Here is a 15976-nt window from a genome sequence, read left to right as displayed (position 1 = left end):
ACATTTATACCTATATATCTTTATACTGTTACTGTATTTAGACTTTACATATATATTTTGGAGGGGTATTCATTCACTTATTTTTTAAAAAACAAAACAAGTTTATTCAGATGAGCTCCACATACTGAACTTGCTCTAGATTTGGAATTAAGGAAGCAGGATTTCAATTCTCACGTATTCAAATCTAAGTGTTGAGATTGCTTTTCTAGGTGCAAATCACATTTCCCCACATTTTGTGGTCATCATTTTCACAGTAAGAATATTTGTATGGATCATCCAACTGTAGCACCACATCTGCTATATTAATGGAAATTTTATTAAAATGTTAACTATCAACAATAGTGTAGAAAAGCATTCTGGTTCACAATCCATTTCTAATGTTTGCTGTGTTGCCCTCCTTTATCTGTGGGACACCTCTGAACACAAATGGTAGAAGGTGGAAGAAAACATTGCCTTAAAAAGTGGAAAACTCCTTTAGTAGATGCTGGCTGAAAACAGGCACTTACTTTCTGGGCTGCGACAAAACATTCGATGTATATATGCACTCAGGTCTGCACCAAAGAAAAAAGTTTGCCGCTCATCATAGTTTACAATATTTTTCTGCGATCAAAGATGTAACTATAGTAAGCAGATAGTATTTGATGTAGAACAACTTAAAGACTAATTGATTCGTTTTGTCTGAAACATGGTGAGTGTTCACTTGCACAGATAATATCTCTGAAATGTTGGTAAACCTATATATTTGTTTGCTTCATAATTATACTTTATTTCACAACAATTGTTCTAGTAGTGTACATACTTAATATTTTTGTTTTGTTTCTGTGCAGCTATTCTGTTACAGTCCAAGAATCCTATCCACACCCTTTCGATCAAATTTACTATACCAGCTGCACAGACATTCTGAACTGGTTTAAATGCACACGGCACAGGTGATTCGCTTATAAACAATAAACTATGTTCTTATATTGCTTTGCTAGAATAATCCTTTGTAGGTGATTAAAGATTGTTTCACGTTAAAAAGAGTCTAGAATAATTTATATCAAGCACAAATGAGATCGTATGAGTGCAACCATAGTTTGCATGCCGGCATGTGTGTGCTTCTGGGTATAAGTTATCCAAAGTAAGACTATGAGGTGGATAATCCTCTCAAGTGATCACTGTATGTTACAAAGGATTATTGGGCTGTGGAAGATTGTGTGAGGCACTAGTGTGAAAATATGTTCCCTTTCTTTAGAGAATTACAGAGAGACTTGTAATGTTGATGCAGTGGCTTATTCAGTTTTTACTATCTGAAAATAGGAATTGATCAAGCAGTTCTGTAGCATGCCTGCCATATATTTTGATGGATCTTGTTATACGGGATATAACCATAGAAGGTGGTCATTTTCAATGCTTCTTGAACAGTAGAGAAATGAGGCCACTTCAGATTTAATGCTTGTACTGATGGTGCCATGAGCCACTGCAGTAACGTATTCTGTGACTCTGGCATGTGTTTTTCTCATGGTGGCCCCAGTTCCCTGGAATTCTCACTTCATTTTCTGCCAAGCCTCCCCAAATTACTGTATTTTATATCTGTTCTTAATAATGATAGGATTAATGGTTTTTCTTTCTTTCTCTACACCACTCAGGTATTCCTTGAATGTAGAGCAGTCACTAAATTCTGAAATAAATAAATTCCTCTTCGAGTTCAGCTCAATTAAATCAGTGGGTATAAGTACACAAATTCTGCTGTGTTAACCCTGTGCTAGACACTCAAATCTATCCCAAGGGGTAGCGAATGTGGTGTTCTCCAGATGATGTTGGATTGCAGCTCTCATCATCCTAAACCATTGGCCATGATGATGGAGTCTTGTGGGAGATGGAGTCCAACAACATCTGGAGGGTATTGACTACTTTTGGGATAGATTGGCTATGTCTGATCAATCCAGTTTCCCACATATGAAGGATGCATTGCTGGCTTGAGTTCTAATAATTATTCAGCTTGTTTATGTTTTTATCTGAAAGTCTTAAGATATTTTTTGAAATAGTTGAACAGTCCAATATAGAATTAGTGAGAGGAATACTTAATTAACAAAGGAAAAGGAGGGTTGATTTATAGGTCAGCAATATCCCTAATTATCCATAGTTGGTTATATTCATGTACTTGTTAACAAATTTTGCTTTCATGTGTTTTAATAGAATCAGTTACCGTACTGCCTATAGGCATGGAGAAAAAACTATGTACAGGCGGAAATCTCAGTGTTGCCCTGGATTTTATGAAAGCAGAGAAATGTGTATCCGTAAGTAAACTGATTTTTGCTACTATCACGTTAGAATTTGCTTAAGTAATCAAGATTTCAGTTCTATGTGTGCAACTCTTGGAGAAGTGTATTAGTGTTTCCCGTGACTATCTGATCTCTGAGAACAGGAGTCCAAATGACCATTGCCTGAGAACTCAAATGCTTCTTTAAAGAAATGTTGTGACGCTGGTTTGGTGATTTGATGGTTTGATGAGTATCTTGACATCCACTGTGGGGCAATTGAGGGGAAAGCACACAGTACCTGACGGGAGGCAAGGGTAGAGTCAGGGACTGTCTTCATTTGGCACTGTGCAAGTGAGAAGTTGCCGACCGTCTATCAATCTGTGGCATTGACTGCTGACAACTGCTTTGTCAGTTAGCAGTTTGTTTCCAAGCCCAATTCAATACACTCACATTAGTACTCAAAGTCCTTAAACGACTTACACCCCAAATATCTGGGGGGGGGGGACACACCTCCTTCCCTACATATTCTCTCAGGGTAGACATCAGCAGAGGGAGGTAAAAAAGGTAAAGGACCCCTGGATGGTTAGGTCCAGTCAAAGGCGACTATGGGGTGCGGTGCTCATCTCGCTTTCAGGCTGAGGGAGCTGGCATTGGTCCACAGACAGCTTTCTGGGTCATGACTGAACTGTTTCTGGCACAATGGGACTCCGTGACAGAATCCAGAGTGTATGGAAATGTTGTTTCCCTTCCCGCTGCAGCGGTACCTATTTATCTACTTGCACTGGTATGCATTTGAACTGCTAGGTTGGCAGGAGCTGGGACAGAGCAATGGGAGCTCACCCCATTGCGGGAATTTGAACTGCCAACCTGCTGATCGGCAAGCCCAAGAGGCTCAGTGGTTTAGACCACAGCGCCATCCCCGTCCCATCTTGAGCGAGCCATCTTGGTAGCTCCACTGCTCTAATAAGTTCAGTGTTTGTGTGGCTTGGGAGAGGGCATTTTCTGTGGCAGCTACTAGATGGCGGAATTCCCTTCCCACATAGCTATGCCTGGCACCTTCATTGTAAAGTTTCTATTGTATTTTAAAGACGGACCACTTTGCCCTGGCATTCGATACCTGAGATATACTTCTTCAGGACCCACCCTATTACTATGATTATAATTTGTTTTAAACTGTTTTTAAAATTTGATTTCAAATTGTTGAACCTGCCTTGGGACTGTAGGATAAAGGGCAGGTAAGAAATTGAATAGATAGTAGTTGCAGTACTGATATTTGTGTGGTTCTGCTAAATGCCCTCAGCCTCCTCCATTGCTTTCCAATTGTTTCTTGTAAATGACAATCTTTCCCCTTCTCACTTTATTGCCCCACAAGGGCAGCTGGCAATTCCAAATATTTATTTTCCAGATGATTCCAATAATGGCCAGATAATAAGAAGTGGGCTTTCAGTACTTGCACATTAACATCTGGTAAGCAGGTTGACCTCTGTCTTAGCAGAATAGTCTATATCTTTCACACAAATAACCTCTTCAGGCAGACTTTTCTGAGAGCACCAGTGCACACAAAGTAATGTGATTTGCATGTTTGGAGTTGCCTCTAACATGTAAGAGAAAATGAAGCTCATGTGTGAACCCTGATGGAGCCTTGGAGAGAGAAGTGTTGTATTGTCAAAATTTTCTATTTTTCATGTCCAATATCTTCTTTGGTTTAAGGGCTAATGTAGTGTATCATTGCAGTACAGGCACTAATATCTGAAAAGAATATTAACTTTGCAGAGCTGAAAAGTATGTGTTAATTAGGGATTCAATTACAACTGCTAATACCTAATAGAATTCAGATAAAATGTATTGTTTGGCTTATATACTGGATGACAGCAGTTGTTTGTCCTCAGGTAGCAAAGGAAGTATCACAGAGCACTTAATCGTCAGTGCTTCCCATCTTTGAAAGTAATTCTAGAATTCATTTAGTTTCCTATACTTTTTTTAAAACTAGTAATCATATAAATGTTCAGTTCTAAAGAGGCTTGCTACAATAAGTCTTTATAGGATTGTAGCCTTAGTATGTATTTAACTACAACATTTTTTTTAAAAAAAGATTCTCAGCACATAGTTGAAATTCTTAAGTGAAAACAGAAAAGGAGACAGAAAAACAGGTCTAACATTATTGTGTTGGAGTTATCAGTATGCTTTCATATAGCTGTAGGGTCATTTCTTTATGGAGCCCCAAAAGCTTTGTGCCTGATGGAGTGACACCAATTGGTTACTGCTACATTAATCCAAACTTCAGTCCATAGTAGACCTTCTTGTGCAGGTGTCCTAGGGGCTTGCACGTCCGTTTGTCTTGACTTCAACAAGAAGATTTGATAGTAATTGAAAAGGCTGTATTTTAATTCACCCTCTCGTTGTAAGTGCCAATGCTGATGGATGCATAACTCTTCGACCGACAGCTCCAGTTGGCAGTTGTAAGTTCCTGTCTAGCATCTCTGGTGCCAGGATTAGAAGAGCCACTGATTATTTCTTCAGCTGTCAGTCAGCCAGGAAGATCCTTGTGTGCAAGATTAAAAGTGGACAGTGGCTTTCTCAGGCAAAAGGGAACAAAAATGTGGTCTCTTCCTGCAGAGGAAGGGATGGAGATGAATGTCTGAGATTCCATGAACATTGGCCTTGAGAGAGACATGACAATAAAGGGATTATTCTCAAGGTCCATCCTCCCTGATGCTTCCATCCGCTTGCCATTTCAAAAAATAAAACAAAACTCACTTTCTTTCCTGGGTGCACATGGAACTTTTGTTGCTGGCTTCTGGCTTGTCTTTCTGTCCTACTCTCTGGGATGGACTGAGATGACTCCAAATGTTATCATCTCACTGCACATACTTGAATTGGATAATGAGCTTCCCTGGGGAATAAACTTTCTCCAGCTGTATTTGCCCATGTGCACTGATAGTAGCAAAAGAAGCAGAAAACATATAGAATGAACACATAGATAAGAACATTTATTGTTTGTTTCCTTTTTTCTAGTGCCAACTTTTCATGTTGGTCTTGTAAATAAAAACAGAGTGGTTTATTTTGTTTTCACTGGCAATAGCTGGTATTGAAGAAAATTGCAACTTCTTGTGGATGTTTCAAATGATTATATTTGGCTCAAATATCCTTTCAACTAGAAACTAACCAAAGGGCAACTGGTTGAAACCACTGCCCTACTACTGCTGCCTTTTATTCTTCTTATACAGTGGTACCTTGGTTCTCAATCTTAATCCGTTCCGGAAGTCCATTCCAAAACCAAAGTGTTCCAAAACCAAGGTGCTCTTTCCCATAGAAAGTAATGCAAAACTGATTAATCCGTTCCAGACTTTTAAAAACAACCCCTAAAACAGCAACTTAACATGAATTTTACTATCTAACGAGACCATTGATCCATAAAGTGAAAGCAAGAATCATTCTAAAGGTAAAGGTAAAGGTAACGGTACCCCTGACTGTTAGGTCCAGTTGCGGATGACTCTGGGGTTGTGTGCTCATCTCGCTCTATAAGCCGAGGGAGCTGGTATTTGTCCGCAGACAGCTTCCAGGTCATGTGGCCAGCATGACTAAGCCGCTTCTGGGGAACCAGAGCAGCGCACGGAAACCGTGTACTGTGCTATAAAATAAATAGGACAGTTTTGTAGATGATAAAAATTAAAAATATTTTTTTCTTACCTGCACTGATGATAGTCATTATTTGGATGGGGGGCTTTTATCAGTTTCCTCAGTCACACAGTCAATCAGTAGCTGAACTGGGTTCCACACAGTCACAAAAATAAATTATCTGAAAAAGCCACTGAAACAAAAAAAACCCCCCAAAATAAATAGCAAAAACAAAAGCGCCAAACTTAATCCGTTCCGGAAGTCTGTTTGACTTCCGAAATGTTCGAAAACCAAGGCGCAGCTTCTGATTGGTGCAGGCGCCCTGGAAACAATAGTGGACAACCGCATCAGATGTTCGACTTCTGAAAAACGTTTGAAAACCAGAACACTCACTTCAGGGTTTTTGGAGTTTGGGAACCAAGGCGTTTGAGAACCAACGTACCACTGTAATTCACTCAGTATTCTATAGGAGATACCAGTTCCACACTTTCCCCCTCTCATATAGGCCCCCTTAAGTAGGTATTAGGATTTTGGTTTTCTGTTCAAATGACAAACTAACCAGCATAACCCAGTAGTATCAGCAAAACAGAAACATGCTGTCTATACAAATGCACGTCTAAAGCCATTGTTACCTGCAGAAGAAAATATAATCTGCAAATAAATTAATTTCTGCACACTTTTAGCATTAAGGAATTGATATTATTGACATGTTCTCCTTTGAGAAGGGAATACTTAGTAACATCTGTATCTGACAAATGTTTATAGGTGGATGGGCTTTAGAGCACCATACTAATGGTCTCAGATTCTATCCCCCAATGTCTTTAGGAAATTGCAGTATGCACCAAAAAATATACATTTCCTACACAAGAGACACAAAACTTTTTATTCCTAACTATGCTAAAGCTAACCAATAGCAATAGAAAAAACCTCTTCCCGAGTTCCTGAAGACACAACACTTGCCCAACACTAGATATTTTTCTATAGATTTACAAAAATGATCGGACTCAGAAAAAGGCAGATTCTGGTTTCCGGTCAAGAGTTGCAATAATAATGTTTATAACATTGTTCTGTGCCTAGCAGTAATTTTCCAGTTGCTTTGAGAAAACCACTTTATTATGTTATTACAGGCAGTTAGATAATGCAGGTCAGGCTAGCCTCCTGATGCTGCAGCTCCTTGTATTCCTAATAGAAAACTAGACTTTAAGGCTGCAGTCCTCTAACCACACACCTGGGAGCAAGCCCCACTGAATGTATTAAGATTTACCTTCTGGTAATTGTGTAGCATTGCATTGCAAGGTACACTAGGCTTTGTACTTCAACATTTTCCTGCATCTGCTCTTAAAATTTCTTGGCAAGCCATGATACAAACACATCCCCTTATACCTTCCTAAAACTCTGCAAGTCTTTGAACTCAGTCCAAACGTAAATATTCTTACAGCTGCTTCTAGTGTGTAGCATATCTCCCTAGCAGCTGTGCTATTATTTTTTTAATGTTTCCTAGCATATGAAGACCAAAATTTAATCTTGTTTTAATCAAAACTCTTCAGATTGCCATGGCCTTAGAAGCATGCTTAATATGCAGATTGGCACCATTTTACAAATAAATGTCATGGAATGCTATGGTAGGAAGCAAGAGGGAAAGGACAATAGTGAAGACAACAGGAAGAGGGGATAATGACCCAGTGAAAAGAGGATTGTATCTACTGTTTCTCACAACTTTTGTCCAAAGTTCATGTCAGTTTTTAGGTACTTGTATGCAGTGGATAATTGCCCTTTTAACAACTTATACAGAGTAAAGTGTTGAGAGTAGGGGCTCTATTCCTTACATCTACAGCGGTACCTCGGGTTAAGTACTTAATTCTTATCAGAGGTCTGTTCTTAACCTGAAACTGTTCTTAACCTGAAGCACTACTTTAGCTAATGGGGCCTGCCGCGCTGCCGGAGAACAGTTTCTGAAGCAAAGTTCTTAAGCCGAGGTAGTATTTCGGGGTTTGCGGAGTCTGTAACCTGAAGCGTCTATAACCGGAAGCACATGTAACCCAAGGTACCGCTGTATTTGTTATTTTTTGGACTGCAATATTATCTGCAATACTGATTGTTACTTTAGAACCAGGGATTAATTGTAAGGATGTTCAAAAGATACAAGTATTAGAAAAAATGTTGAATGCACCTGCCCTGTAGGAAAATCGGATAGCAGTCAATACTACCCTTTTCATTCTTTACACCACTGGAATCTTTGTTTTCAATGTGGTAAGAGAAGCTGTTGTATATATATTTTACTCTTCTCTTGCTTTTACTTCTGAATGCAGTAGCCACAGGCTATGATGTTCACTGATGATCATGACTGCAAAAATATGAGACATTTATGGTTGCCAAATAAATGGTGTATATCAGTCGCGTATGTGACACACACAAAAAAGAGAGAGATAAAACAAGAGAGCAGGAACAGAAGGGGAGGGTAATTATGATGCAGCTTAATCACCTCTCCACTGGAGAAGATGAATGCCTCTAGAGATGGCAGGGGGGCTCTCCTGTGGCAGAGGCCTGAATGGATAAAAGCTCAGAAATAGGGCATTGTGGGAGCAAGGGGCCAGAGGCTATGAATCTGTGGAATTAGAAGTCATGTGGATCACCCAATGGAGCTGGCACAGCAAAGATGGACAAAAAAACCCTGTCCTTATTTTTCATCCTCACTAGCAGAAGTCAGATGTGGGTGTGACTCCCCAATTCTTCTCCTCCCTGACCTGGTTACAATTATTCTGTCAAGCACCTTTCCTGCACACAGTTGCTAACACAGAGTCACTAAAGGACAAGAGCTGCTTTTTTCTGTCTGGATAGATATATAAAGTTGAAGCAGCCATGGTGAAATTCCTTCCAAAATACTGAAACTAGAGAGGACAATGCAAGGATGTTAAACACCCAGTAAATGTGGGGAAGTTATTAAAAACTTTAAATATGCTAAATAAGTCTTTGTTTTTTAGGAGAAACCAGAGACAGTATAAAACAGCTGGATTATGGAAAGTAGGTGGTTAAAAAAAATATCAATATTTTTAGTCCTTCTTTCTTTGATGATTTCCCTCTTTCTCTGACAGCTCACTGTGTTGATAAATGTATCCATGGTCGCTGTATTGCTCCAAACACCTGTCAGTGCGAGCCTGGCTGGGGTGGACCCAACTGTTCCAGTGGTAAGTCTACATCTGCTGCTGTCTGTCTGGGGCTCTGTCTGTTCTGTTCCCCTTCTTTGCAGGGAGATTTTAAAATCTTGTGCCAGGAATCCCCAGTGCCTGTCTGAAAAGTTAGTTCTGATTTACATGAAGGTATAGGATCTCTCTGTGTATGATTGTTTCTCTGTTTTCTCTTTATTAAATTAGGAAGTGCCAAATGTCAGCAGATAAAACCCTACATTAATTTGTTTCCTGGCACACAGGACGTGGCTTTTAGCACTTGAACAGATGATATGAAAAGCTGCTATTGCAACAAAATAGTTTGAACAACCATACCCTTTCAAACATCTAACATTTCAAATATTTTCAAAATTATTGTGTGTAGTATTTTATTACAACTGATGGACAAATAAGAGATACTACAGAGTTTCGGACGTTAAGAATAAAAACAAACATATTTTGGGGAAAATCCATCAATTATTAAAAATGACACAGAATCAAAGACTACATGGTAAAATGGGCCCAAAATATTGGAGAAAATATTAAGTTGATGTGTGGGGAAAGCTTTCGTTAAATGCATGTACAGTAAGTTCTCTTTGAATATGGGCATACAAGAGAACTGCTTTAAATTATTGTCCAGAAGTCACATCACCCCTGAAAAATACATAGAATAAATAAAAACTATCTAGACATACATTGGAAATATAAAAAGAAGGGTGTCCCCCATGTGATAGAAATGTGAACTGGCACAAAAAATATTGGAGCAAGATAATGGATCATCTTTGGGTGAAAGGGCAACCAATTTCTCATGTTTCAGATCTAATTTATCAATGAATTTTTTTTGCACTTTTGTTTGTTAAACTCACTGTGTAAAATGCTACATTCTTGTATACTGAAATTACTAAGTAACATAGATAAATATAGCAAGGACACAGATTTAGTTTTGTTATGGTGATACAGGGAAAAAAAGAAATGAATAAACACAGCTATTTCACTTTAACTTGAGTATCGCTAGGTGAATTCACATGTTGTTATTTACATAAATCCTTGTGATTCATACTTGACAGCCTAAAGTCCAAAAACTGGCATTAATTGGTCATCATGCTTATTATCTTATCACTTAACCCGTGAGTGTGATGAGCTTGTTGCCTTATTACTTTAACTCAATGTGCTTGCTCCAAGCAGGACAATAACAGGCCAATTATGGCACTAAATTGTATTTAAGTTTTATGTGAAGTGGGACCGTTGAAATTAATGAACCTACATTTGCCATGCCGATTAATTTTAATGGGTCTCCTCTGAGTACGACTAGTGTTGGATGCAACTCAACCACACTAGCAACAGTCAGTATATGAAACTATCCCCAAACAAGGCACAATCGGCTAGTGGGCCAATCCTAAAATATGCTCTCAGGAAGGTATTTAGAATGTGGGGAGATCTGTGTTATTCTAGTAACAGGGTAGCAGTTTGTCTGTTCTGGCTCCCTGGAAGTCTAGAAGAAAACGTAAGTGTGGGTTCTCCTGTGCATTTCTTTCATGCTGTTTTCTTGGAGACATTTTTACTGTTCCTCCAAATATTATTAAAACTGCAGGTGAAACTCAGCAGAATATGCCTATGTATACCTGCAAAATGGGGCTTTCGTTCTTTTTCCTTTGCTTTTCTAATACAGAAGAAAGCACAGCAATTTAACCAAATTCAATTATCCACTGATTTCATTTTGAGGAACGATGTCTTGTTGCTATGTTCTCCAGAACTATTTTCTTCTTCCTTTCATTTGTGCTGGTGCTAAAGCTCTTTCTTCTGTCCCTGCTTTCTCTCTGTTCTTTTGCCACTTGCTGCTAATGTCATCGGGTTCAACAGTGCAGATACTGTGTTCTTGTCTCTGTGCAACAGAAGTCATGTGAAAGAGCCCTTGTTGCTGAGCCTGTACCTTGAATTGAGAGATCCCCTGGGATGTTAGTGATCCCCTGTAAAAAGTTTTTGCATACGAATTGCAACTAACTTGGAACTTTAAAAAAAACAACCTTCAGAAAAAATTATACTTCAAGGACAGATTAGGAAAGAAAAAGGCATTTTGTTCACACGCAGTTGAGGCAGGGTTTGGGGAGAAGCAGCCTGGGCTTTCTGGCATGCCTCTATGTTCCCCTAGCAGACAAAAGAAGAATGAGATGCTGCTTTTATTGGATTGCCCTGCTGCAAATCAAATTGGCCATAGTCAAAACGAAGCAACGCTTTTAGCTTGCATAATTTGAGCTATGCTGTTTGTTATTATCTGAGCTGTAAGGCATGTGTGATTTCCTCATCTGTGTTGACAAATAGAGCTTTTCATTGTGAAGTGGTAGTAGGATTCTCACCAAATAAACAAATGAGTGATCCTGGGAGAAAGTGTGTGGACATCTACTCTGTCCATCTGTAATTGGCTCAGTGCATACATAGCATATTAAAACTTCCTTTAAGATTTTTTTAAAAATAACTAGGCGATGTGTTCTGTCAAGCAAGACTGCACATTAATATCTTAATACTTGTTCCAATACATGGCAAATATAATCCTTTTTTCATCAAACTTATTTTCTTATCATCACAGTGTATAAAAATGTGTTGCTTTGTTTATAAATTCAATTGTATATTGTGCTTTAAGCCATTCAGAAATTGTTGGAGCAGCTGCTTTCACGTATACTCTTTTAAGTCAAACATATTTTTGGGGGGATAAATAAAAGACCTGCTATTTATACAAGAATAGCTACAACTTTTTTCCAGACATTAACAATGTGATTTTAAACATCTCTAATCTGTTGGAACCCTATAACTATCATAGGTATTCCTAATATCTGTTTCCATGATATGTAGCTATAATCCAACTAATCATCACAACTTTTTAACATGTCGGAAAGCAAATTTGATTTTAAATGATTTTAAACACACACTCTTTTACTTATTTCTTTACATCTAGTTTGTATTTTGTTGTTTATCGGTCTTGTAGATGATCATTTTCTCAATTACTGGATGTGAAGTCACATCGGTTTTGAGTTCAGCAGATTTCTCTTTAAAAGTACCAGGAGTTAGGGCCAAACTATTCATATACTGTGCTCAGTTCATGATAATATCTCCCAACAAGCACCCTCCCACATTCAACTAATTGGCAGTCCCAGCCCTGCAGCTGTATTTTGGTTTTTGAAAACATACATAGATCAGGAATTCCAATTACAGATCTCTCACATAATCTGTAGTATGGTCCTTAATCCCCGTTTCGGTTTAGTAAAAATAGCGCACTACTTCCTTAGGCTGCAGTTCTGGTGCAGCAAAACTGGGCAGGGTGGTGGAACCTCACCAGATCCATAGCTCTCTAGTTATGCTGGTCAGGATGGAAGATGGTGGTAGTAAAAATTGCTGATGTTTGCTGCACCAGCTCTAGGCTTCTCAAAATGGAAGTCCCGGATTAGGTTTAGGCTAATCTCCATGTTTCAGGATTAATGCTGGCTATTGCTTTCACCCACCTGAACTTTTGGTAGATGCAGAGAGAATCCTCTGCCACTTCGCCACAGAGGATTGGGGTTAGGATTGCTCTGTTAATGAAATCTTTATTTACTATGTAACATGACATGCAACATGTCTGAAACTCTTATTGTAGACCTTCTGATTTTGTTTTTTTTTTTATAAATTTTTATTGAGTTTTCAAATTTTTTATAGACAAACACACACACACAGACACCAAACACAGAACAATACATATATAATTTTCATTACCCTCTTTCCTTGACTTCCCCACATCTCTCCTTCCCCCATTCCAATTTCTATAGTTAATTCAGCAAGTTATTTCCTCTTCTCTCTATTATATTGTTATCCTCTGTTCTTTATATTTAGCATCTCTTGTTAGACTCAAATTTACTTATAAATTTTTACACATTAACTCCTTTCTCTAAGGTCGACCTATCTTCTCTCACACGAATCCTCCCTTTTTATATTAAACAAAACATATCTAAATTAAAAGATCATAAATCAAAAATTCTTACTATTCTACTCTCCCCCTCCCTCCCTGGCCCAGTTTCTGTCCCTTTCCACATTACTATTCTAAAAAAATCAGTCTCAGCCCGGATTTCTCACATCCGAGGCTCTCAAGCCCCAGTTAGTCTTTCCCCGTCTATTTTGTTGCTTATTGGCCTTCAATTCTCGAAGGAGTTGTGTCCCAAGCTCCTTCTTCTTTCCTTCCGCCAAAGTCAATAGCATTTGCTGCCAAGGATCTGCCAGTCTCCCATGCTCAAACTTAAAGAAGGGGTCCCAATCATACTTGTTCTTTCCTTCCACCGAGTCAGTCCATAGCAATTGCCACCAAGGGTCTGCCAGTCTACCATACTCAAACTTGAGGAAGAGGTCCCAATCATGTTTGTTTATTCTTTTGTGTTCCAGTATTTCAAATGTTCCAGGGGCTTCTTCTTTTGTCCTTCTCTCCTTTTGCAAATTTACGGTACACTGGTCCTGTTCATCAAGTCCTTTATTTTCTGAAGCTGTAGGCTTTTGGTTGGTACTTTCCCTCTGAACGTCCTCTCCTTCTTCTTCGTCCTCTCCCCCTATTTCCAAAGCTGTCTCTTCTGTTTCGGCTGCCGGGTTGTTTCCCAACTTTTTGTCGTCAGCAGAGTTGCACAATTTCAGATTCAAGGTCACGAGTTGTTTGCTCATATCTGCAGTCTTTTCTTGTAGAATTCCCACGAGAAAGAACATCCTTTCAATCTCTGCCAGTAATTTTCCTTCTGCTGCCATTGCAATATCTTTGGTTCCCTCCAGGGGGATTACCAGTCCAATAGTTCTTTTTCCAACAGTTCGTTACTTTGTTATTCACAAATACTTTGTTTCCAATCAGTTCAGATACAATATGTCGCCTTTAATCCAAAAAAGATTTTCTAAGTATCTCAATTCCAGCCTTTAATCGCCCGTTTGACAGCCCTTTTGACAGCTGTCAAACTTTCTTCTCCTTTTCCTCAGGCTCACACGCAGGACCCTCCCGGGTCCAGAATGGGGGGGGGGGGAATTACATAAAAACTTCTAATGTTCCTCTCTCCTCTCCAGCACAATAGCTTTTTAATCCAATTCGTGCGAGTTATCTTTCTAAGCACAAAGGTCTTTCCACCTCAGTGCTTCTCTCCTTGCTTAAATCTTTTTGTGGGGGGGGGAGTGTGGACTTCCTTTTAGCACATCCCCCGGTCGTACTCCGATCAAAGGTAAAATTTTAGTATCAAATTTCCATTTTACTCACGGGTTCTTTATTTCAGTCCAAATTTCAGGAAGGAAGACAGCGCTCTCCGGCCATGGCTCGCGGCTTCACTCCGCCGAGGTAGCGATGGACTCTCAGCACCGCGCCGCACCCCAGTCCACTCCGCAGCCTTTAAAAAGGCTCTTCGCGGGTCGGGGAGGGCGTTTAAGGTGCCCACCGAGTCACCAAGTCCGCAGGCTTCAGCGCCTGCGGTTTTTAAGGGTCCCCGTGTCGCCGGCACGGCAAGACCCGTCCTCAGCGGAGCCGATTCCCTCCGGAGCTCGGAGGGAATCCGCCATTACCGGATCGCGCTATCCCGGAAGTCTCTAGACCTTCTGATTTTGCATACCCTTGCAGCTAAGGAAATGATACAGCTTTCTTCTTCTTTTTGCTCTGGCACTTTCTTGTGAAAACCCGCTTTATAATGCTGAATTGGAACGAATGGTGTTATGTACTGAGTTGAATAGGATCCAAAATGCAGCAGTCTGATTGGCCCTAGAACAATGGGATCCAGAATGCAGCAGTCTGATTGGTCCTAGAACAATAGGATCCAGAATGCAGCAGTCTGATTGGTCCGCAGAAGCCACCCAATCCAACTCCGGGTGGAAGTGAATCTGCAACCTGATGGGCCTACAGGATAATCCCAGAATTAGCCAATCACGTGGGGCCCATTGTGTAAATAATTTATATAAAGCAGACATTTCGGGGGAACTTCCATTCCTCACTACTCTGAGCTGAATAAAGAGCATGAAATCCACACTCGACTCTGAGTATATTTCAAATGGTGATTCGAGTTTTCCATGGGTTGCTGCTTGCTCCTATTAACTGGCAAAAAGCAGGTTTTGTGGGGCCAAAATAAAGTGCTCGGACCTTTGCTTAAGAACGCAGCACCAAAGGGAGTCTGGATGAGCCCTAACAGATAGCATGAAGCGTAATTAAAGCTGAGCTCTTACGTAGGTTGCAGCTATGTAGAGGATAAAGGTAAAACAAAACTCCCTACTGCCTTCCACCAACCCCCCCCCCCACTATGGAAAACACTTCCTTGTGTTGAAGTGGGGTAAGGTGAAAAAAAAATGCTTGTTGTGACTGATAGATAACATGAGGTAGCTTACAATAATGAATGATGTATCATGCAACAAAATTGCTGCTTTCTCATTGAGCCTCCCTCCAGACGTCATTTTTATTGTGCAATTATGATTTGTGCTCCCGATAGTATCAGGCTGGTAATATATGATTCCACTTTCAATACTGTTTGGACCTGCAAAAGTTTCAGAGTGAACATACTGCTTCATTCCCAGTCAGTGAATGTCCTGTAGCTTCCTGCTGAAATTATGCGATCACATATCACATACTGCAAAATTTTGTAGCGCAAAATTGCCCCTCCAACAACAATATAGTAAGCAAAATAATCACCAAACAACTAATAATGTTGATTGATGTGTGGACAGCCCAGTATAAACACACACTAGTGCACTATTTTTGCAAGATGCATCTGCCGGGGCTGCTCACCTCTTTTCACTGCAACACCAGAGCCTTGTATTTCATTAGTCCTAGCAAAGCCACCTGATGCGTTTTGCTTTCCTAGTCTCTCATTATAAAATGATTTCTAATCTCTTATCTGTTATGCCTGCATCCCTGCTTTACACATTATGTGTTTTTTCTTAGGTCAGCAAACATCTCGCTATACAATGACCTTCCTGCTGCTT

General features: G+C 39.7%; 1 protein-coding gene and 1 long non-coding RNA gene across 2 annotated transcripts in view; one reads left to right on the top strand and one right to left on the bottom strand.

The window, feature by feature from the left end:
* LOC309380719 overlaps nt 1–15976 on the bottom strand; it is a 126087-nt gene that overhangs the window by 40036 nt on the left and 70075 nt on the right. The window lies entirely within an intron of this gene.
* Nucleotides 1–15976, top strand: part of MEGF10 (multiple EGF like domains 10) — an 85572-nt gene that overhangs the window by 1649 nt on the left and 67947 nt on the right. Inside the window, exons 2-4 of the mRNA XM_081930431.1 lie at nt 828–929; nt 2179–2279; nt 8954–9046. Of these exons, the coding sequence (XP_081786557.1) occupies nt 828–929; nt 2179–2279; nt 8954–9046 (296 nt within the window). The remainder of the gene's footprint in view (nt 1–827; nt 930–2178; nt 2280–8953; nt 9047–15976) is intronic.

This window comes from Podarcis melisellensis (assembly GCF_964234715.1).
Source record: "Podarcis melisellensis genome assembly, chromosome: 11".
NCBI lineage: Eukaryota > Metazoa > Chordata > Lepidosauria > Squamata > Lacertidae > Podarcis > Podarcis melisellensis.
This window is presented reverse-complemented; position numbering and strand designations above follow the sequence as displayed.